This window comes from Xyrauchen texanus, chromosome 38 (assembly GCF_025860055.1).
Source record: "Xyrauchen texanus isolate HMW12.3.18 chromosome 38, RBS_HiC_50CHRs, whole genome shotgun sequence".
NCBI lineage: Eukaryota > Metazoa > Chordata > Actinopteri > Cypriniformes > Catostomidae > Xyrauchen > Xyrauchen texanus.
In genome coordinates, this window is record NC_068313.1 from 26,914,115 (window position 1) to 26,939,301 (window position 25,187).

A 25,187-nucleotide genomic window follows, 5' to 3' on the forward strand; every position below is an offset into this window, starting at 1 on the left:
TGAAGATTTCATACATAGGTGTATACTACAGACAACTGGTTCTAACATGGACAGAAAGAGATGTGGAAGTAGATTTACAACTAAACAAGAGGATAAGTACATCAGAGTCTCTAGTTTGAGAAACAGATGCCTCACATGTCCTCAACTGACAGCTTCATTGAATTCTACCCGCTCAACACCAGTTTAATGTACAACAGTAAAGAGAAGAGTCAGGGGTGCAGGCCTTATGGGAAGAATTGCAAAGAAAAAGCCACTTTTGAAACAGAAAAACAAAAAGAAAAGGTTAGAGTGGGCAAAGAAACACAGACACCGGACAACAGATAATTGGAAAAGAGTGTTATGGATCTTACTCATTGACCTTTTGTGGGATCATCTAGATTGTAATGTGCGTGAGAAGTGCCGACAAGACAGCCACATCTATGGCAAGTTCTACAGGAAGTGTGGGGTGAAATGTCACTTGAGTATCTGGACAAACTGACAGCTAGAATGCCAAGAATCTGCAAACCTGTCATTGCTGCACATGGAGGATTTTTTTTTATGAGAACACTTTGAAGTAGTTTAAGTTTTTTTTTTTCAAACTGTAATAGTAATATTCACGTTATTAATGTTGAAACTCTTTCAACTGACTATACATTGTGATTAGTTGAATGCCACTTTCTTAAAAGTACCAATTTTTTTCCACAAGAGCAAAATCTGTACATTATTCCAAACCTTTGGCTGCCAGTTTATGCACTGTATCTCGAAGAGAATAAACCAAACTTTGGGAAAATAAGTTATATTCACCTTGTCATAAACTCCTCAAACTTTGAGCTGGTGAGGTTGAGGCTGGACCAGTGAGTATCAGCCATTGGTTTATGTTCAGGAGGTCCCAGATACGCCAGGAGGGTAGCCATCTTGTCAAATGGTCTGCGGCCAACAGCTTTGTGGTCCCTATTGTTTAAAGATTGATTATAAGATCTGTGTAACTGATTGATTGTGAAACATACATATTTGCAGAAACCTTTTTTCCAAATGCACAACATGGCCAGGAGTATGTGGACACCTGAACGTTGCACTTTTATGTGCTTGTTGAACATTTAATTTTAAAACAATGTCCATTAATAGAAAGATTGTCCTCTCTTTGTTGCTTTAGAACCTTCCACTCTTCTGGAAAGGATTTCCACTGAATGTTGGAACTTGGCTGTGGGGATTTGCTCCCATTCAGACACAAGAGCATCAGTGAGGTCAGGCACTGATGTTGGGGAATGGGGCCTGACTCGCAGTCACTGTTCCAATTCATTCTTTAAGGGATAGTTCACCCAAAAATGAAAATTCTCTCATTAATTACTCACCCTCATGATATACCACGTTTGAATTACTTACTTTCTTCACCAGAACACACATGCAGAAAACTGTTGTACAGTAGCTTGGTTGGTTTTGATCTGTATTTATCGTTTTCTTTATTCACAATGGTGCATTTGTTTGCTTATCCTGGATGTCTCAACCGAGAGGAGAACGTGAGATTACTTCTGTATAATGGCAACAGAGTATGTCACACAAGAGACAGCTTGGACTCCACCCTCTCCTGAAATTTACCCTCACGTTGGATTATAGCCAAAAAGCACTTACATTTTTATTTTTTCACGAGGAGGGGTAACCTCCTCGTGATCGCAATAATGTGGTTCTCGCTCTTGGTGGGGCTCGTGGTGAGTTGTGCTTGGATACCAAAGAGAACAGCATGAAGCCTACACATACAGTATGTGTCCGTGGTTATGCGCTCAACAAGTCACGTGATAAGATGCGTGGATTGATGGTCTCAGACATGGAGGCAACTGAGATTCGTCCACCGCCACCTGAATTGAGGTGAGTCACTATGCCACCACGTGGTCTTAAAAATTCCTTTGGGAATTCCAAATTGGGGAGAAAATCATTAATAATAAAGACATTTCATTTATAAATAAACAACAATGATTATTGCTGCTTATAATGATACTGGCATTTTGCACACAGATCATTAAAATTGGGGGTAATGGATGACAGTTTTACCCTCAAATCATTCTTGGCATCTAGCCTTCGTCGATGTTAGGTTTTTAGCAATGTCAGTGCAGATACTTATGTGCATCTCACATAAGTATGTGTTTGCAAAGGGCATTACATGCAGTGCTCACTTTGACAAGCCTGGATACTTTTTTTTTCTTTCTTTTTTTTTTAAGTATGCTGTAATCAGATGATAACTCATAATAATATTTTTGTTGCTCTTGAAATGAGAGATGAGGGATTGGAGAAGTGACAGACAGGAGTGACAGTTGGACCAGAAAATGAACTTTTCACTAATGATTCAACTTTGTCCTGGGTGTTGGAAACAGTGCCACTGAGAACTGAAGACTTAAATTAAGATTATCCAGAGTAGAAAATATGTGAAGCCAGATCTCAGATGTATAAAGAGAATTTTAAAGACAATTGTTTTCCACAATTATAAATATTTTTTGCACACCCCCTGTGTTCAGTCTGTGCACCACTAGGGGTGGCCACACCAGTCTAAGTAAATGATTTTACTGGTGGCATTTTCACTCAGTCGCAAAGCTCTTTGGTAAACCCGATTCTATATTTAATGTTTGGCTAAGGAGACTGCATGGCTGTTTGCTTGAATTTATGAACCTGTTTTAAATGGGTGTAGCTGAAACCCATATATTAGAAGGTGAGGGGCAGGGGTCCATCTCAGTCAATGGACAAATAATAATTTAGATTTACAGCAAAAGTAAAATATTGTATAGAGATAAGTTAAATAGTTAGTGACTGAACAACCCAAAAGAATTGTCCACAATGGCCCAATACAGTCAACATTTGTCTCGTTATATTTTTGAATCTATGGAAATGACATGAGAGGATGTGCTCATGAGATCTCCTCTGAGTGTGTAGGAGTTATTTTACCTGTTGCTGGACAAGTACTGGCCGATCCTCTCCTGGTTGTTCCATAAAAGGCGGTGTAGAGCGAGCACATTGCTGTCACTTAAGAATGACAGACTGTGGTTGACCGAGTCACTCGGAGGAGAATCAGATGCAATATCCAGGAAGAACCTGCATTGAACAAGCAAAAACAAATTGTTGCTGAGCTAAAAATAGGTATGTTTCATCCCAATGTTACTTTGAAAGGTCATACGGATTCTGAGGAAACATTGTGTTTAACCAGTCCAATGCCCTTAAATAAAGAATTTAACCCAGATTAAGGGCAGGGTGGCATTCCGTTTAATTGAAATCTGGCAATGTACAGGGGTTAGTACACCCAAATTTAAAGTTCTGTTGTTATTTACTCGTTGTTTTAAACCTCTATGAATTTCTATACTGTGCAAGGCAAAGTAAACTCTCATTCACTTTTATTGTTTGGAAAAAAGATGCAATGAAAGTGAATGGGGGCTGAGACTAAAATTCTGCCTAACATCTCCTTTTGCGTTTAACAAAAGAAGGACACAAAGTCATACATGCTTGGCACAACATGAGTAAAGGGATGACAGAATTCTCATTTTTGGGTGAACTATCCCTTTAAATTCCAACATAACTGTAAAGTCTGCTGACTTTTCTTGCCCACTAACTGATAAGAGTCATGAATCTTCACTAAAGATAAACAGAACTACTACATTAAACACAGTACAAGCATTAATACTACAGCTATTTATGCATTTACATGAGATAATAAATTAAACGATTATAAATATACCTTCTGGCTGCATCAAAGTTGCTTTTTACAAAATCATTAAAGGGCCGCATGTGCTCCTCTTTCGTGAAGAGTACATGATTAGCAATGCTCTGGAGAATCTAAAAAGAGAAAGGAAAAACATTGTAGCTATAATACATTTTATAAATATATAAATGTTGTTCTAATATAATTAGCATTTTTTAACTACAGTTCAATCATCACTTCTGTGGGGCAGAGGGTTACGTTGTATGATACAACACTTTTTTTAAATGTAAAGATAATATAAACATTTCAAAACCTGACAACAATGTGCTGCTATTCAACATAGACCTATTGAAACTTACGCAATACATTAAACCCTACAAAAGTAGTTCAGAGATCCATGTGAAAGATGACAAATTATAGATTGATAAGTGAATTTAATGGTACACAGGTCGCAAGTTTTTAACTAGTCCAGCCCTTCAATCAAATAACACACTAGGTCAAGATTAAATTTGACTAGTTTACGAATTCTTTGTTCAGTTTAGTGTTGATACCGATTTAGACAGTGTCCATCAAAAAGAGCCGAAAGTACATTCACTGAGCACTTTATTAGGAGCAACTGTACACCTACTTATTCATGCGATTACTCAATCAGCAATTGTGTGGCAGTAATTCATAAAATCATGCATATATGGTCAGGAGCTTCAGTTAAAGTTCACATCAACCATCAAAATGGGGAAAAATGTGATCACAGTGATTTCTATCGTGGCATGATTATTGGTGCCAGACAGGCTGGTTTGAGTATTTCTGTAGCTGCTGATCTCCTGGGATTGTCTCTAGAGCAGTGGCTCTCAATCTTTTTTTGATTAACACCCTCCTACTTCATTCCCTTAACCCAGCCCCGCCTGTGTATTTGACACTGTTAAACCAGATACTTCAGATGCTAGACTTCAAAATCAGAAGATCCATAGTACAATAGCATACCAACCCGTATAACTGAGAACCAACTACTATACTCCAAGTCTAGATAAATGTTTTAATGCAAAGAGAAACTTGACGATAGATTTGATTATTATGACTGATAAATGCCCCCCCCCCTCCAATTTGTAACCCAACAACCTCCTCTTTACTTATTTGCTCACAGCAACCCTGGCATCACTTGAACACCCTGTTGATAACCTCTGCTCTAGAGTTTACTCAGAAAGGTGCCAAAAACTAAAAAAATCCAGTGAGGGGCAGTTCTGCAATGCCTTGTTGATGAGAGAGGTCAGCAGAGAATGGCCAGACTGGTTTGAGCTGACAAAAAGGCTACGGTAACTCAGATAATCACTCTGTACAACTGTAGGGAGCAGAATTGCATCTCAAAATGCACAACATATCGAACCGGGCGGATGGGCTACAAGAGCAGAAGACCACGTCTGGCACTTCATTAAGACAATAGGTTTTCTTATAAAGTGCTCAGTGAGTAATAATAATAATAATAATAATACATTTAATTTTAGGCACCTTTCAAACCACCCAAGGTCACCTATATTCTTTTAATGTCACACTCTTACCTTAGACATGAGTTTGAGGCCACGCTCAATCCGAGGTGGAGGCTTCTTGTCAAGAATGCCTGCCTCATATGGAGAAACTATAGCGGGGTTAATGAAGCGCAAGAACATGGCACTTCCTACCGCACCAATACTGTTCTGAGGAAACCGCTGACTGACCACCTGCACAAACACAATTGGTAGGAAGGAAGGAAGGAAGAAAGAAAGATGGGTAAGTGAATACAAAGATAAATGAGAGTCAAGACATGCTATGACAGGTCAAGTTCAAATGTATCCAAGTATATCATTCTCATCAAAAAACCTGAGGATATAAAATGTTCCAATAAGAAAATTCAATTTGAAAAATCCAACTTTAGTGAAATCAATGAACACATCATACAGATTTATACGTATTTCAATGGGTCTCATTCACTAACTGTGCAAAACCTGCACGGAGAAATCTTGATTCATTAAGTCACATTTAAAAAAAAATTATGTGCTAATGATAAAATCTCAATCCAAGCTCAAACCAAAACTGCGCAAAAATCATTCCTGTTAGCCTTAATGTTTTTTGCCAGTTTCACACACGCTCAACAACCACCCATGCCTTCTTCGCCCTCAAAATTTGGCAGCTCAATTTGACTGCGTTTTTAGAAAAATAAAATGGAATATGTTAACAGAGGAATTCGTCGATCTACATTTGAATATCTAATATTAATAGTGAAAGAGACCCCATAAGTTTAGAAATTTGCATAAGGATATAATGAAAGAAGAAAGAATGACAAAAGGTAGAAGAAAAATTAAGATGTTTTGGTGTCATGTACAATGAGAGTGTATTCTTTGCTCTAAAAGAAGAAAAACGTACGTCACGGGACTTGAACATCAAAATTGCAAGGATGCAAATGAATGCCCTCACTGTTATTATATGCATTATAATAGTGTAATAGTGAAATGCATTAAATACACACACACACATACAAAAACACCTTTACCAAAAAATGAAAAATAAACATTGAATGCTAAGTGACAGTGATCACACACTCTACAAAACAGTACACCTACAATGCCTTATAAACAAAATCCAGGGTGAATTACAACCTAACCTGACATAATTTTTTAAGGAACTGAATTATGTCCTTTGATTACTCTAATTAGACAGGGACTTAAATTAGGCTACTAAGGGTCTTCACTTAGTACAACAATCACGTTTTAAGCCTTCACTTAATGAAGACAAAATATAGTGTTTTACAATGAAATTAATCAAATAAATAAAAATGGACAATTCATTTATTGAGATAAATTGACACTCAACAGGTTATGAAGGTTTCAAGCAAAAGGAAATAAGCAAATACAAAGAAAAGAAAATGTTCATGCATGCAAAACACCAATGGTTTCTCACAAAGAGAAAACATGCATAACCATATATTAGAAGACAATACACAGAGTACATGACAGAACCCATTGTAGCACCAACATGTTCATTAGATCCCATTTAATGGATGCAAATCACTTAAAACCCAGAATTAAAATGACTTTGACTCAACTTCCTAATACAAGAGCCAAGTTATGGAACAAACAACAGATGAAGTTCATGTTTCCTGTATGCAGTTTGTGCTATGATATGGCAAATGCCCACCAGATGAAATCAGTATCAGCCTTCTGATGTGCTTGTGTCTTTTTACTCTCATTAGATCAGACTACAATCCCAATAGTGAAAACAGACTTCTTTACAGCATGTTTTTCTGGCAAAAAAAAGCTGAATCAATCCCAACTGCCCATCACCACTAACCCAGTCCACACCTGTTGAAATTTAAAGAAAAATAGTGTGTAATCGGAAGTAATAAGTTGTTTTTTTAATCTTATTTTTTCAGCATGTTATATCACAAATGGGAGGTCTGTTTGTGAGAAAACCGTATCGCAAACAACAGTTTACACAGGTGTTGCTGAACATGTTTTGGCGGGGAAAAATTCACAAACCATGAAAAATAATAATAATAATAATAAGTTAAACAGAAAAACATGTTGCAATTGTGGTATGAATATAATCAAACCAATAAATGGTAGCCAAGGAAAAATAAAACGAAGACACTTACGGATTTTTTGTTTTCCTTTTTTTCTTTTACAGTGGCTTTATTCAGAAGGGAGTGGCAAGTAGCCTACAGGGCAGAGATTAGCACAGAAAGGTCACAGCAGCTATACATCTGCACTCAGCACAGCCACAGTGCATATACAAACAAAATGAAAGGGCACACAACACAACTTCTGCCTTCTTGAGAGCTGATCTCAGAACAGTTTGATTCATCGCCACCAACAAGGATCAGTGATTAAGGCTCAAGAAACTGCTTTCCAAGTCAAACGTAAAACAAAATCTGCAAAGAAGCTGCAGTGGAAAAGGGAGAGAGCACTCAGCCGAAGCAGAAAGTGAATGTGTTAAGATATTTTATTAAGGATAAATTGAAACTAGCCACAGGAAGAGACAAGACCAGAACAGAAAGTCTATATGGCTGTGTCTGAAAGTATAAAGCAGCTGTCTTGTTGCCCTACTGCCATGTCAGTTGACTAAACAGAGAATGTATAAATGTATGAAGGTACATCCTAAGGAAACTAGATTCAGACAGGCTTCCAAGGCACTATAGCGTCATGTGCAATGACCTAAAACATATTTCAAGTAAAAAAAAAAAAAAAGTAAAAGTAAAGATTACAAAGCAAATATGAAGAGGCTACAATGTTCATTTCTGTGGAAATTTCTGCCATGAAATGCCACAGAATAAGTGTAATATTTGATACAATGAGTAATAAAATGGCCTCCACATACCTGGGAGTGCCTGCTCTCTTGTGTAATGAACCAAAACTGTTCTTGTGTATTGTAATTTACCCACTTAAACTGCCAGTTTTGGGTTAAACACTTCCAAATCTCAAGGGTTATGTTCGAAGAATTATGTACCACGGTCGGACCTTTCATTGGGCCAATTACATCAAGCTATCACACACTCATAACACGTACACAAATGGTCAAAACACGCCATTGTTTTGCAAATCAACGGTTTACATCAACTTAACGTGCATTTTAACTAATGTAATTTGAGAAGTCCTGATGCATATATGTAACTCTGTTTGAATAGGTGCGTTTATCAATGTTTTCATTTCAGAAGAAGAGTGATGGAGAGATAAGTAGAAAATAGGAGGATACAGGCATCACAAATATTACGCTCCAAGAATTCATGCAAACTACAATCTACAGAAAGCTAGCAACCCTGGCCTCTGCTTATTTCTCCTTAACCAACCAAATGTCACACCCTGATCACAATGATAAAACATGACAGGAAAGACTATTAAGGGAATACAAGAATTAAGAAAATTAAGAAAGTGGAAAAGAGGGTTGTGTTTTCCATACAAAAAAATCCTGACAAAGTCCTGTCTCTGAGCTCTGCAAGCAGTTCCTTTGACCTTATGGCTTCAGAGACCTTAATTTGCTCTGATATGAATTTTCAGCTGTGTGACATTAAATAGACAGCAGCGTGCCTGTCCAATTCATTAAATGTGCCACACCTGGACTCCAATCATAGTGTAGAAACATATCAAAAGATGATCCAGAGAAATGGGATGCACTGGAGCTAAATTTCTGTCAAAGCAAAGGGTCTGAATACATGCGTCAATGCGATTTCAGTTTTTTTCCTTTTAAGAAATGTGCAAAGTTAGCAAAAATATGGGTTTTGCTTTGTCATTATGGGGTATGCAGTTGAGATCAAGTGATAAAAAAAAAAAAAAAAAAAATTATTAATAATAATAATAATATATATATATATATATATATATATATATATATATATATATATATATATATATATATATATATATATATATATATAATTTAAAGCATTTTAGCATAAGTCTGCAACATAACAAAATGCAGAAAAAATTAAGTGGTCTGAAAATTTGCTTGTTTATTTTTCTTACTGTTACTAACCGTTTACTTGTCTTGAACAAATCCTTGAGAATTTCAAATGATCAAATTATTGCTTTAATATGTAAACAAAATGAACATCATAACTGAAATATACCCAAATGAATAATATTGAAATTGGAAATAATTTGAATAGATATCTTTAATAACTAGATTAGCTTGGTTATCTAAAATTCCCCACTCATTATCTTGAAAAATTATGTTTTGTAATATTTTTGATGTATAAACTTCAGGAATGTATCAGAGCTGGGTATAGATTGACTGGGGTACAGTCATGACATGTAGTCTTTGACGTTTAACATTCTTGCAATTCACAGCTGCCAGCAGTAGCAAAACTATATAAAAATAGAGATCTGACTTTTTGACCCCCAGGCACCCAGTTGTCTAAGACTACTTTCAAAAGTCCCACAACCCGTAATACCCTACCAAGAAATAAATATAAAATAATAAACCACAATTAATTTTGTTATTCAATAAGTTTCAGGAACTCATAGTTTGTCTTTTTTTTTTTTTTTATCTTAACTTTTCTAAAAATAAAACAAAAAAACATTAGCATTACAATTAAGACTTTAATTAAGATTAATTGCTATTGCCTAAAACATATTTCAAATAATTTTAATTAATTTAAAAGCCCCCTTGGATGATATCGGAGGCCCCTGGTTGAGAGCAACTGCCCTATTCAAAGTTCAAAGGTGGGCCATTATTTCCATATTTTATGAAAATTATTGACAGAGTCATTCAAATTCATTATAAATGTTGCATTAAATCAATTTACAGGGCAACTAATTTTCACAAACATTTAGGTTGTCACATTTTCAAGGACTTTTCATAACTGGAAAAAATCAATACCAAATACCAGGTTTTCCAGGACACATAGGAACCCAGAATTTGTTAGCTAAACTGAAATTTGAATGCATTTAAAATTAAGCAGATTATGAATTTTGTCATTTGCAATCATTCTGTGGCACACTATATTTCAACAAACATACCAGAAACAAGTGATACAGGATCGTCCTCAAACTTTCTACATAACTCTACTTAAGCACCAAGTTTATGTGAAATGTCACTTAATTTATACAGGCCCAGCAGTATTAAAAATATGTAGTATTTTGATCCAGTGGTAATCAATTTTTAATTTAAAATCCATAATCACATTTTGCCATTCAAATGTGAATGGTACAATGTAGTAGTGATATAAAAAACTTTAATGGCAGCTACATAGGTAACGTTTGTCAAGCCAGACCTTTTTGTTGGCTTGACAACACCTTGTCTGAATGTTAATCTAGTTTTAAAAGGTTGAAGGTTGATGTTTATACAGACATTACAATATAGCTAGCTAGATTGTTAGAGAGAAATAAAGAGCAAAAGGCCTTTTGTGGGTTTGTTTACGTTTGAAATTTGTGACAGTTGGAGTTTGAATTAACGAGCATTGTGTTGGCCAATTTGTACATTGTCAATGAAAGTCTATTGGATTTTTCAGATTTCTGATCGTCCCGCTGTGCAAAATTCACTTCTGATCAGTTAAAAAAGACATAGCCTACTTTTCTAGAACAGTCTGAAGCTCTGTAGGTTTGCCATGTGTAAGGTGTTACTGATTTTACTTCGTACAAGGGACAATAGAGTAAAATGTTATACTAGCTAAAAGGGGGAAAAAATACAATAGCCTAATGAATAGAATAGCCTTAAATAAAGAATAGTCATCTAATACAGAGTTTGCAACACATGATAAATTAACATAAATAACGCACTGAAAGCCAGATGTTCTTTACCAACGTATCAAATTAAACAGGCAGCAAAGTACGTGAATGGTGGGAAACTGTAAGACGTCTCAGATTCTGAATGACACAAGAAATGTTGTTAGACACACATACAGGCACTTCAAGAAACACTTTATTATATTTTTAAGAACAGATGACAGAAATGCCATCTATACGCATGTCTGACGCGATATTTGTTTGGTGGCATGCAGTCTCACGGAACAAATGTAAAGGATTCTCACTCTTTCTTTGTTTCTCCTGAAGTCCACTATCATCTCCACTGTTTTGAGAGTGTTCAGCTCAAGGTTGCTGTGACCACCTCGTCACCATCACGGATGAGGCCAATGACTGTGGTGTCGTCCGCAAACTTCACAAGCTTAACAGTGGGGTCTTTTGCAGTGCATTAATTTGTGTACAGGGAGAAGAGCAGTGGAGAGAGAACACATCCTTAAGGAGTACCAGTGATAATAGTGAGGGTCCCGGATGTGAGTTTCCCCAGTCTCACTTGCTGCTGCCTATCTGTCAGAAAGCTGGTGATCCATTGACAGATTGGGGTGGCCATGAAGAGCTGGGTCAGTTTGGTTGAGAGAAGATCAGATATACTGGTATTGAAGGCTGAACTGAAGTCCACAAATAAGATCCTTGCATAAGTCCTGGGCCTGTTGAGGTGTTGCAGGATATAATGCAGTTCAATATTGGCAACATCATCCACAGACCTGTTTGCTCGGTATGCAAACTGAAGGGGGTCCAGCAGGAGTCCAGTGATGTCCTTCAGGTAGGCAAAAACCAGTCTCTCAAACAACTTCATGACCACAGACATGAGAGAAACAGGGTTGTAGTTATTAAGTCCTGTGATTTTGTTTTTTTGGGGACCGGAATGATGGTGGAGCATTTGAAGCAGCAGGGAACTTCACACAGCTCCAGTGATCTAATGAAGATCTGTGTGAAGATGGGGGTCAGTTCGTCAGCATAGACATTTAAACAGGAAGGTTAAACACCATCTGGGCCTGAAGCTTTCCTAGTCTTTTGTTAACGAAAGGCCCAGCACACCTCACAGATCCTCTTCACAGATCATAAGTGCAGATTGAGTAGCAGGAGGTGGGAGGAGGGTGGTTTCAGGAGGTGTTGGTGTGTGTGTGAAGTAAAGATCAGAGCAGGGGAGGGGTGCGAGACTGGGCATTTCAAACCTGCAGTAAAACACATTCAGTTAATCAGCCATTAGTTGACTCTCTACAGAGTGAGGGGGAAGTGTCTTGTACTTGGTGATGCATTTTAGGCCTTTCCACACAGATGCAGGATTGTTGGCTGATAATGTTTTTTTCTTTTAGCCACTCTGATTTCCTTAGTAAGCGTGTTCCTGGCATGGTTGTACAAGGTTTTATCACCACTTCTGTAAGCATCCTCATTGGCATGACAAAGCTGTCTTAGTTTTCCTGTAAACCATGGTTTATCATTATTGAATGATAAAAAATGTCCTAGTAGGGATGCACATATCCTCACAGAAACTGATATATGATGTCACAGTATCTGTGAGCTCATCCAGGTCTGTGGCTGCAGCCTCAAAAACACTCCAATCGGTGCAGTCAAAGCAGGCTTATAGTTCCAGCTCAGCTTCATTGTCCATTTCTTTACAGTCCTTACTACAGCTGATTTTAGTTTCTGCTTGTAGGGTGGGAGATGAACCAGACAGTGATCAGAGAGTACTGCACGTGGGACAGAGCAATATGCATCCTTTACAGTGTAGCAGTAGTCCAAAATATTTCTTTCTCTGGTGGAGCATGTGATGTGTTGTTTGTTTTTTGGCAGTTCATGGGTGAGGTTAGCTTCATTAAAATCTTCCAGAATAATGATAACAGAGTCCATAAGTCAGCTGTCGCAATGCTACGTTCACACATGCTTGTGGCTGGATGTACACACTCACCAGAATGAACGAAGAAAATTCCTACGGCAAGTAGAGATGCTTAAAGTTGATGAAGAGCGCTTCTAAATTAGGACAGCACATCTTCATCTGTACAACAACTTACGTTGATGTAAAAGCACCTCTTGTTTTCCCTGATAACTCTGAACAGCTGAAAGCCCGGCAGATGTAACGTGCTGTCCGGGGTGGCTTCATTCAGCCAGGTTTACATGAAACAGAGCAGAGGAGTTAGAAAAGTCCTTTTTTTGTTTGTGTGAGCAGAAGCAGTTCATCCGTTTAGCGGAGTGAACATTCACCAGATGAATACTTGGCAGCGGAGTCCTAAAGCCACGTTGATGGAGCTTCACAAGTGTGCCGGCTGGCTTCCCTCATGTGCGTCTTTTGGATCACTTGTAGAGCACAGCTGCGACTCCAACTAAGAGGTCTAATAAAATGTCTGAATAATCAAACACTGGCAAAAAATGTATCAGCTATGCTCTGCCGAATATTCAGCAGATCATCTCTGGTGAAACTGATTGGGAAAGAGTGACAAAAAACATGCCAAACAAACAACAGTAACAAAAATGCTAAAGAGCTCCACACCGAAGCAGCAATCTGCAGTGCCATCTTTTCTGGGCAAGTGGCAAGTTTGGTGGATGTATCTTGAAAGCTCTAGGAGTAAGTGTTGGAGGTTTTGGTCTCCTTTTAGGGGTTTTGAAAAAACCCTTAACCAAGTGTGTAGAACAACAGTATGTCAAGCCAACATAATAAATTATAAAAAATATGAATCATCAAAACAACAAAATAAATTAAATTATAACAGCCCTATAGGAACCTTTAAAATAATGTATATTTACCAACAACTGTGGGATGCATGAGGAAAAAAATATTTAAAATGCCTGATTTATTTGTACACAGATAGGCAGCTGTGAGCAGTGGTGCAAGACAGGATAAGAACAGGTTCCCTTGTTAGAAGTGACTGAAAGACTGGTCAGTGGATGCCCAAGCATGACAGACAGCCTCAGTGCATTCATTCAAAGGATGCAGCTAAAGCAGGGTGGCATTAGGCAATGGATGTACCTGATACAGACAGTGGCACACGCTGCGCAGCTGAGGAGGAAACTCGCTGGAAGAGTTGATGATGGCCAGAAAGAAGCGGTCAGTGATCTGCAACAGGTTCTTCTGGTTCTCCTCCAGGTTCTCTGCTTGTTCTAGCCTAAATAAGGGATAGAGAGGTTAACAAATCCCTCAGGGAGCTATAATTCAACTGAATCAAAGACAGAAAATCCTCTGTATTTAAAAGACAAATAATGTACATACAGCAGGGCTAGTCAATTGTCTGGCCTTCCAACTGATTTTGTCTCGTCATCTGAAATACCAGAGCACTCTGTGCAAAACTCAGCGTTCTTAGGCGTGAGCCTCAGCAATCAGTGGTGAGATTAACAAAACACATTGGCACGTGCAACAGCATTCAGTCGTCATCAGTTGTGCGGACCAGAGTGCATGTATAAGCTTATCTGACGATAGTTTAGTTTCACTGCTTTGCTAAACATGGATCACACCGTGATCTTTTTCAATCAAATGTAAAACTGCATATAAAACTGCTTAGTTGTTTGCTATATGGTGAAGCATTAGTTTCTAGGTCGTTAGACATGCCTGGTGGAGTCCACTTCAAAACTAATTTGCTGCCACTCTGGTGTGGTGATTATTCCTCTCAAGAGCGGTTCCAGAAGCTTCTGCAGATAAGCAGCACCATACACCTGCAAAACCACGGAGTACAAATGTAGAAGTCATTTAAAAGAAACTTATCATGAGTCAAGACATTCATATTTGAGGCTCTCTGACATTAATTACAGAATCTTATAGGAAATCAAATTTGAATTGAGTTTTACACTATAACATCCACTTTCTGCATGCAACATGGGCTATGAGTGACAGCGTTTCATGTTACCTTAAAGCAAAAGGTCATGATCTTGCTGGCCAGGCTATTGCCTCTGAAGAGGGTCTGCATGGAGTCAGCCAGCTCCACTTCTTTTGAGAACATGTTCCACAGCAGTTGATAAAGCAGATGTCGAGAGTCAAACAGTGTCACCAACACCCTGGCCAGCTCATCCTGCAGATCAGAACATTAAACACAACTCTTCTACCATGAACAATAACCAAACACATACAATGTATTGCTCTTTATCTACAAAACAGAGTTAAGCCCTGTTTACGCTAAAAACAATGCAATAAAATGTCAAAATGACAAATTGACAAGTACAAGTCTGAATCACAAATTTTGTAAATCTCAGAAAACGGTTCGGATTCTGAATTAAAGGTATATGATCACCCAAAAATGAAAATAATTTTATAATTTACTCACCCTCATGTCATCCAATATGTGTATGACTTTCTTTCTTGAAGAAAATGAAGATTTTTAGAAAAATGTCTCCGCTCTGTTTGTCCTCACAATGCAAGTTAATGGTGATAAGACCACTGTAGCTCCAAAAGTCAAATAAAGGAAACGTAAAAGTAACCCATATGACTCAAGTGTTTAAATCCATGTCTTCTGCAGCGATATGATGGGTGTCGGTGAGACACACAACCATATTTAAGTCCTTTTTTACTCTAAATCTCCAAATGATTTCCACTTGAGAAAGTAGAGATTTAGAGTAAAAGAGGGACTTAAATTTGTATCTGTTTCTCACCCACACCTATTATATCACTTATCAAGACTTGGATTTAGCCGCAGGGATTCTTATGGATTCCTTTATGTGATTTTTGGAGGTACAAACATCTGATCACCATTCACATGTATTGTATGGACCTACAGAGCTGAGATATTCTTCTAAAAATCTTTGTGTTCTGCTGAAGAAAGTCATACACATCTGGGATGGGTGAAATAAGGTCAAAAAGATGCGGTTTGGTTGCATGCAAAATCATTTTGACTTGGTGTGAATAGGCCTTCACATTCTAATTTATTTTGTTAAAACAAACATAACCCAAATTTAGATATTTTAAAATTATAAACGTTTGAATTGTTGATGCATCTCACCCATTGGGAGCATGGCACTACATTGGCCAGTGCCATGGCAATGGGCAGCTCCCCCTGATCTCCCATCATTGTGACCAGCTCTACCAATCGTTCAAAGCGGTCAGCCAGCACAGTTTCTGCTAATGTGTCAAATTCTGTCCCCTGCTGAAGGATCTTAGTGAGTACCTCCATGAATGTGGCCCGTGTCTGCAAGTCCTTATGATACCCAAGACCTGTATAGAGATGTAATGCAACATAAAAAGAGAATTCAAATTTATGAATGTCACTTAAGGAACTTTAACAGTTGATCGGATCGGATTATTAGCAATTTTTTATTAATCGTTAACATTAAAAACATAAAATTAATGTGGAGGATCCCAAATAATGTGCACATAGCTTATTTTAAAATCAATTTAAATAGATATAGTTAAGAAATGCAAGAATTAGAATTATTCCTCTTAATAAATTCAGTCTGATCTATTCTAATGTATGTTTAGTATGAATATAATTTGCTTTATTTGCTGTAAATTACATACCATTAATAATAAAGTTCATAACAAATACAGATACGACTCCCTCTCAAAGTTGATGTCACTTCACAATTCAAAAAGTACAGTAAGTAACTGATCATTTGAGTGCCTCTCACCAATAGAATGCATGAGGCCGCTGTCCACATTAGCATTGAGTAGGTTGGACATGGCCAGCACTGTACAGTGCCGCAGAGAAGCCAGTCGCCTAGACATGCCACGTTTCCTACCCGCCACCTGCTGTCCATCTTCCTCAACTTCACTGCAGTCATTCAACAGGTTCATGAACAGAGTGAAGTACCTTAGAATGGAGAAAAGCAATAGAGGGCTGAGATGAGACTCAAGAGACAAAACTAATACCGTAATTTCCGGACTATAAGCCGCAACTTTTTTCCCACGCCTTGAACCTCGCGGCTTATACAATGACGCGGCTAATATATGGATTTTTCCCGCTTTCAAATTTTATAAAAATAATAATAATAAAAAAAAAAACATTCTGTGACGTGCTCAGTTTTTTGGCGGCGTGAAGCTTTCATTAGACCAATGAAATTGCCGAACGGGTTAAGGTCAAAACAACTTTTTTTGTTTACAGTTTAGATTAAATCGAAGGCTCAAACTTCCCATCATTCTGATTAGGACTACGGTAGTAATTTTGTCACCCTCACCATGGCAAAGACATGGAGAAACGCATATGATGCTGCTTTGAAGTTGAAGGAAAAGGAAATAGAGCTGCTGCACGGGAGCTTGGTCTTAATGAGTCGATGATAAGACGTTGGAAACAGCAGCGTGAGGAATTGACTCAGTGCAAAAGACAACTAAATCTGAGGCTATACTCCGACACCGAAGGAGATGACTTCAGTGGTTTCAGTGCACAGGACGAGGAAGATAGTGACCAATGACTTGGTAGGCTACTGTTTACTGCAAATGTTTTATTACAAGCCGTGTGTGGCAGCGGGCGTGGTCAAGCGCCCGTCCGGGAGAGAAAAGCTGTAAGAGGCTTACACCTGCGCTAAATTATGTCTAACACCGGTGTCTAATTTCAAGTGCCCTGCTTCACGTGTCCTTCTTGGGAAAACTGTCACACGGGCACCAGTGTGACAGTTTTCAGCAGGGCACTTGACGTTCCAGGTAAGGCTTTTAATGGCCACAGCAATGTTTAATCAATTTTATAAAGTTTCTCAATTCTTCTATGCGCCAACACTAGACTGACGTGTGTCACTCTCTCAGCTCTGTGGCTGCTGCCTTTTTATGCCGCTCTCCCCATGCTTACTGAAATTAGACACCGGTGTTAGACATAATTTAGCTCAGGTGTAAGTGCTCTTACCGCTTTTCTCTCCCGGACGGGCGCTTGACCACGCCCCCGCTGCCACACCGTGTTTCGTTAAAGCCTGAGTAAAGTTCATTTGTTTCAATGTACCGGTAGGCACCTGCGGCTTATAGACAGGTGCGGCTTATTTATGTTCAAAATAGTATTTTATTTAAAAATCAGTGGGTGTGGCTTATATTCAGGTGCGCTCAATAGTCCGGAAATTACGGTAATTAGAAAGTCAAACTAATAATTTTGTTGATAGTTCTGATTGGTTATGACAACTAGGTCTGCATAGAAGAGCTAGCTTTAATCACTGCGTCGCTTCATGTCAAACCTTGTTAGGACATGATATAAGAAGAAACTGGGAAAAACAATAGAGAGATGAATTAACTTACTTCAGGAAGAGCTGAGATTTGGCCTCCATGAGCTCCACACCATCACCCTCCTCAGGCTGCAGAGGAAGACCGGCTAACAAAGAGACCACTGCCTCCATACTTGCCTGATCCAGATCCCTGAAAAACACATTCAAATGAATGGCAAGCATGAGATAATAGCACACTGTAGAATGTTTCCAAAGCAAAGAAGAGCTTATATGGCAGTAAAAGCATTGAAATTATAGAGATCATACCGGGTGAGGCATTTAACATCATCATCTGCTGCTTGATTGGAGGTGCCCATCACCCAGTCAGTAAGGTACTCCACCATTTTATTTCTGGGAATGAAGCAACATATCAGACATATGATAAAATCACAATTTGCATGCCAACAAATACAAATCAAAGGTGACATCTGAAACTGGAGCATGAATCCATTAAGGAGTTTACCTGAACTTCATCTCTTGACAGAAGGAGAGGTCATCCCTGCGTTCCATCATCACCTCTACTAACTGACACAGTTTGGTTTTGATCTGAATGGCATGAACTATATTTCCTAAAATACGCACATATCTGTAAGACATAAAAATGAGAAAGAGGGTCTGAAACAAAACCTGATTTTAAAGTATAATCCTGAAATTATTTCCCCCTACACATCTACACAAATCCAGCACTGATATGGGCTATATGAGGTCTGACCTGACCAGGTTGAGCATCATGGTCTCAATGCTGGCCTGGCCAAGATGCTCAGAACTTCCTTCAGTGTGACTGTCTAGCAGATTCTTCATAATAGCAATGGTCTGCTCTACGAACAGTGTGTTAGTGTCTGTAATGGGAACCTGAAGAAGAAAGTGACCAAGTTAATGAACATGACTGTAACTAACGGAAAACACCAAAGATGGCATAACGCGGATATTATGGAATAACATACAAATAAACATGACATTCACAAATAACATCGTATTCAATTAATGTAATAACATTCTATATTAAAATGATCGCTCATAAAAAGTATTGAATTGATAGTATTTGTAAGACTGCATTATCTAGATTGATCAAGCAATGTTGTGTCTTATGTCCAAAAAACATAAATGACAACTTATTAGTGAAACAATAAGTCATTTGTTTGATCTATGCTGTTTCTATTTAAGTGAATATCATAAAAACAATATGTTTTCTTCAATTTCATTAAGGTTTGTTTTGTTCACTGAATAAACTGTGCGTTGCTCATACGGCTGAAGTTTCACTTACTGCCCTCTGGAGTAAACAGGTGGTACTACAAGCTTGTATTTCTCAGGAATCTTCCTTATTACAGTCCGGGGGCATTTTTAAAGCGTTATTTTGAAAAAAAATAATCTCACTGAAATAACGTGTTAAATCGACAGCCCTAATATATATATATATATATATATATATATATATATATATATATATATATATATATATATATATATATATATATGCAGCCATCATACTGCTCAGGAAGGAGATGCATTCTGTCTCCTGGAGATGAATGTAGTTTGGTGCAAAAAGTGCAAATCAATTCTAGAACAGCAAAGAACCATGTGAAGATGCTGGGGAAACAGGTAGACAAGTATCTAAATACACAGTAAAACGAATCCTATATCGAAATAACCTGAAAGGCTGCTCAGCAAGGAAGAAGCCACTCCAAAACCGCCATAAAAAAAAAATGCCAGACTACAGTTTGCAAGTGCACATGGGTCAAAGATTTTACTTTTTGGAGAAATGTCCTCTTGTCTTCAAACCTATATACATTTCTAACTTCACACACACACAGCCTAATTTTGTCTAGGTCTCCCTCATGCCGCCAAAACTACACAACCCACAACTGTACAGAGGGGTTATCCGAGTAACCATAGACTTTGTCAGTTCGAACCAGTCTGGCCATTCACTGTTGACCTCTCTCATCAACAAGGAATTTCCATCCACAGAACTGACGCTCACTGGATGTTTTTTGTTTCTGTCACCATTCTGAATAAACTCTTTTTTGTTTTTTGTCACAATACAGTAATGGAAGGGTGATGAATTGTCATGAAAGTAATGTTACAAAAGAACTATACCCGGTCCGATTAAATTCTAATCATCGTTTGTCACCTAGGGCACAAAAGCAAACTTCTTTAAAGCTTTGAGGTAAACGCTTGGTACAAAAATAGCTGAGCCGACTCACATCAAAACATAAACAATGGATGTCTCTGTGAAAGGTTTTGTTTGAATGTTTTAATTTATGGCCATTGATTTATCTGTCCTATCCATTTCAATTTGAAAATAACAACTCAACAAAAGTTTTAACAATGTTTACAAAAACGTCTGGTATCGGCTGTCTGATGGCGCATATTTATTGAACATTGCATTTCCTTTGCAAGGAAAGTACCACTTCAGGAGCAGGTATTAAAAATATTCCTGGTTTGCTACAGGATTTAGTTCCAAATGGAACTAGTTCATGTGGTGGAAAAACAAGAACCTGAAATAGACTGGAAAAATGTATAAAATCTTAAATATCTTTTTATTATTTTATTTGGGGGTGAAATAAACCAAATAAATATTCTTTTTCAGATTCATCCATTTATTCTCTGAACATTTTAAATTATCACAATCTATAAACTAAATAATCTCCAATGCTGCATGTCATAGCTGCTGCCTCTTACCAGGCCCTGGGTATCAAAGAATCGCCCGATGCTGTTGCGTAGTTTGGTGAATAGCATGGGGTAGAGCGCTGGACTGAGCTCTAGTCCCACCAGGTCTTTGACGTTAGTGCGAATCTGCACGCCCACCTTCTCATGCGTACAGATCATTAGAGCCAGCAGACGCTCTATGAACCTGTTGAGAGACGTCTCACTGTTCACTTCGCATGAGCCAATGGAAATCATGGAGCCCTTGCGTTCGGCCAGAGGGCCCATGGGAGGACTGTAGGTGCCCAGGCTGGGTGTGCTGCGCTGCTGGAGACACACCCCTCCCAGAGCGCACAAGAAACCAGTCATGTTGATCCACTCCTGTGGAGAAAAATAAATTTAGGAAGGGAAAACAGACAAGGAGAAATACGCTAGGAAATGGGTCATATGTCTAGTCTTATAGGGCAACAAAAAAGAAAAATGCAAATTCATCTGCTTTGTGTAGCGAGTTATTGGGTGCATGAGTATGAAACAATTCACAATGCATGCCAACTGCGTGGAAATAAAGCAAACTAAACTAACAGCACCTCCTGAGATGATCAGAGATCATTTTCAGCATTCTCATAGACGACAGTATTCTTGCATGTGTGTGTGCACGTTCCTACATCATGACTTTGCGGTGTGAATCTATAAGATATTCTTTAAAAAGTGCATGTTTCTGTTTAACTTATTTGCTCTGAGAACTCTATGCAGGCTTTGGATTTTTAGGACACCGGAATTTTAGAAAGACCAGGACAACAATTCAGTTGTGATGATTGATCCACTGGTTCGTCCAGTTATGAATTATTCAGTCACATGATTTTTTTGATGCATATCTTGTATTCCTGTTAAATTCAATAGGAGATTATTCTGTAAATGTGTTTCCATCATAGTTTATGCACATTTCTTCTTATCGAATAAAAAATGTATCCACTTCAAGCGAGCGTGTAAGTTTTCCATGCGCATTGTGGAGATTTTTTTTGCATCTTGGTGTTTCCATCCAGCAGATTTTAAGCAATATCTTAAAAAAAACAGGTATTGACGGCTTTTCTTTTCTCTGTTCTTAAAAATATAATGAAGTGTGTTTCTTCAAGCGCATGTCTAACAGCATTACTTGTCATGTGTTACTCCGAGACGTCTTGCAGCACATCGCCGACCTGTTGCGGGTAGATGAGCAAAATGACCCGTGCCTGAAACACATATGGATGAGGAACTTGCGAACTGGACTCAGCCTCATCGCATTTGGTGGTTGGGGGGTGCTAGATTCAGACCCTGGTCACTGTTTTATATATTTGGTGACTTCCTAGATCCATGGTTTAGCAATTTCCCGGTATTGTCGATTATGTCTGTTCGGCATCGGGCTCTTTGTAAGACATCGTCAATATCAGATTACATAGTCCTATCGCCCAGCCCTACTGAAGACAAAGATTTTTAAAAGAATATCTAAGCTTTAATGTCCTTACAATGCAAGTGAATGTGAGCAAAACCATGAAGCTCCAAAAAGCACATAAAGGCATCATAAAAGTAATCCATACAATTTCAGTGGTTTGATCCATGTCTTCTGAAGTGATCTAATCGCTTTTGTGTGAGAACAGGTCAAAATAGAACTCCTTTTCCACTGTTCCACAGTTGAGAACCAATGGATTAGATATTATCTGTCCGGATTCAGTTACCTGTCCATCTTCAACTTTGTTTTTTGGGTGGTTGAGTATCTGTTTAGTAGCTTGCTCCCATTTTAAATATGTGTCTTCCCATGCCTGACAAAAACAAAAAGGTGAAATCGGAGTCAACTAAAGAAGAGAGGTAAGCAAAACAGCTACAATGCATATAAAACCACTTATCTCTAAACAACAGAAAAAAAATGATGGTCAAACTTGGTTTTACAGTGTCTGTGTCACTGTGTATTTACATAAGTACAAAGTAATATTGATTAACTACATGTACATACTCCGTAGTTGTTTTGTACATCTGCATGTAAATGCAAATTGTTATAATTACTACTATAGTAATTAATTTTTGTAGCATAATGTGTGTAAAAGACACTGCAAAATAAAAAAGTGACCAAAATTACATTCAAAAATCGCACCGAGTGATATGATTATACAATTACCTCAATGTTCCCAGCTGTAGGGTGTTTTATCCTCCTCAACAGGGCCATCACTCTCTTCTGAAGGGTGTTTCGGCCTAAACGCACAAAACACATATAGTTTATAGGCTGCTTTATTTTGCAGTGAAAGTACAAATCTTCTTGTACAAACTGACAATATTTTTTATAATATTTTCCCCCTTTTTCTCCCAAATTGGCATGCCCAATTCCCAATGTGCTTTTAAGTCCTAGTGGTCACGTCAATCCTGATGGCAGAGGATGAATCCCAGTTGCCTCCGCGTCTGAGACCATCAATCCGCGCATCTTCTCACGTGGCTCGTTGAGCACGTTGCCAAGGAGACATAGTGCGCATGTGGAGGCTTCACGCATTCCACTACAGCATCCAGGTTTTGGCACCACTAACCTGTAGCCATCATATTGCTGACAGACGCAAGCTCAATGAAGGTGTTGTAGTTGGGAAGGACAGTGTGCATTGGCAGTTCATCCACACTGCAGCGGATGTCTGCCTCCTCACAGAGATGGCGAAAGCAGGACATGGCCACCAGCACAGCCTCAGCGTCAGGGCTCCACAGGAAAGTGTAAAGACACACCTCCAGTTTAGTCTGAGCCTGTCTACCTATGGGGATGAGACTGCCCTGTGTAGCAAACTCCTAAAGGCAAACACACAGGCAGACTGGGCTTGCTTTACATTGCATATGAACAATTTTGTTCCATTTTGGGATGAGTTTTTAATTCGGAGTAATCAGAAATTTCTGTTCCCTTACACAGTAATAACTGACAGTAATTTTAATGCACAACCAAAAAAATGTATATACATAACAAACAAAAATTGGTTGACAATTAGTGTAATTTAGTCAGAAAGTACAACAAAATGCACATTTTGCGTATAGATTTTTCAAATAGCACATTTGAAAAATAATAACATAATAATGGCCTAAAGTGCACAGCAGTAAAGCTTATATTTTTGATACCTGATTTTACCACAGATGAGGGTATATGAACGATATGAAGTGTCATTCGACAAAATACATAAATGTTCAATAAATTGTTCAATACTATTTATAATAACCACAATAATCAAGTCATATAGTTAATTTGCAAAACTGCAGACTGTTTATAAATTCTAAGTAACGTGGCAACTTGGCACCTTTATATAGTGCCATCTCATTTCTACAGTGTTAACCCTCCATGGTGATGTCACCATAAACGTCATCCATATGACTACAGCGGTTACATTAATGTCTTCTTAAGTGACAATTGCTTTCAATGCAAAAAAAGGTATTTAGGTACTTATAACTATACAGCATCGCTTCCGGTCAGCAGCAGTATGTGCGTGCTGAATCACATTGGCAAACGAGCTGCACACGTTCGCACACCCGGAAGAGCTGCGCTGTTTATTAAATCATCCATTTATTCTCTGAACATTTTAAATGATCACAATCACTATAGGTATACATGTTTAAATGTATATGTTTATATGTATGTATGCATATATGGTTGCATTCTCTTTGCACTGGAAGCTTCTGTCACCATGATAAATTCCTTGTGTGTATGTGTGTGTGTGTGTGTGTGTGTGTGTGTGTATACTTGGCAATAAAGCTCATTCTTATTCTGATTCGATCAAGCTATATTAACTAAATCTCCACACATTTGATCAGCAGTATGCACGTTGCCATGTTCACATGAGAATCGACACACGTGCGACATACTTGGAAGAGCTGCGCTGTTTACCATGTAGGAGAAATGCTGCACAGAATCTTTGTTGGTTTTGATCTGTATTTGTATCTGTTTGTTTTTCACAATTGTTAATTTGTGTGCTTAACCTGGATATCTCAACTGAGAGAAAATTTTGAGATTATGTCCTTAACATGCCAATGCGAATTCGTCACACAAGAGACCAAGTGAACTCGGCACTCTCGTGAATGCGTATTCTGCTGCTGACCAGAAGCGATGGTTTATAGTTAAAAAGTACTTAAATATGAATCTTTTTCTAACCAAAAGCAATCATATTGCTTTGAAAGAAATGAATGTAACTGCTGGAGTCATATGGATGACATTTATGTTGACTGTCTGTGCTTTTTGGTGCTGATCAACATACACTTGCATTTTAAGGACCTACAGAGCAAAGATATTTTTCTTCAAATGTGTTCTGTAGAAGAAATAAAGTCATACACACATGGGATGGCATAACGGTGAGTAAATGATGAGAGAATTTTCATTATTGGGTGAACGATCACTTAAAGTCTCCTACCATCTAGCTAACTTGATTCTATATGAACATAATTACACAAGTTTTGGAGACACCATTACTCATTCAATTGAGTCAAGTCAACTTATTAGGGTTTTCAGTGTATATGAATATATACGGTGTGTATGAATT

At 38.1% G+C, this 25,187-nt stretch overlaps 1 protein-coding gene across 2 annotated transcripts in view; it reads right to left on the reverse strand.

Annotated features, from left to right (window-relative positions):
* The window catches only part of LOC127632117 (neurofibromin-like), a 118,225-nt gene that overhangs the window by 59,340 nt on the left and 33,698 nt on the right, over positions 1-25,187 (reverse strand). For both annotated transcript variants that reach the window (XM_052110625.1, XM_052110624.1), the window contains exons 17-34: positions 23,211-23,457; positions 22,811-22,884; positions 22,374-22,457; positions 20,698-21,042; positions 18,731-18,870; positions 18,482-18,604; positions 18,286-18,369; positions 18,053-18,169; positions 16,468-16,649; positions 15,843-16,054; positions 14,757-14,918; positions 14,462-14,565; positions 13,886-14,021; positions 7,281-7,343; positions 5,212-5,370; positions 3,695-3,792; positions 2,911-3,057; positions 784-930 (exon numbers count right to left, since the gene is read on the reverse strand). In XM_052110625.1, the coding sequence (XP_051966585.1) occupies positions 784-930; positions 2,911-3,057; positions 3,695-3,792; positions 5,212-5,370; positions 7,281-7,343; positions 13,886-14,021; positions 14,462-14,565; positions 14,757-14,918; positions 15,843-16,054; positions 16,468-16,649; positions 18,053-18,169; positions 18,286-18,369; positions 18,482-18,604; positions 18,731-18,870; positions 20,698-21,042; positions 22,374-22,457; positions 22,811-22,884; positions 23,211-23,457 (2,624 nt within the window). The remainder of the gene's footprint in view (positions 1-783; positions 931-2,910; positions 3,058-3,694; positions 3,793-5,211; positions 5,371-7,280; positions 7,344-13,885; positions 14,022-14,461; positions 14,566-14,756; positions 14,919-15,842; positions 16,055-16,467; positions 16,650-18,052; positions 18,170-18,285; positions 18,370-18,481; positions 18,605-18,730; positions 18,871-20,697; positions 21,043-22,373; positions 22,458-22,810; positions 22,885-23,210; positions 23,458-25,187) is intronic.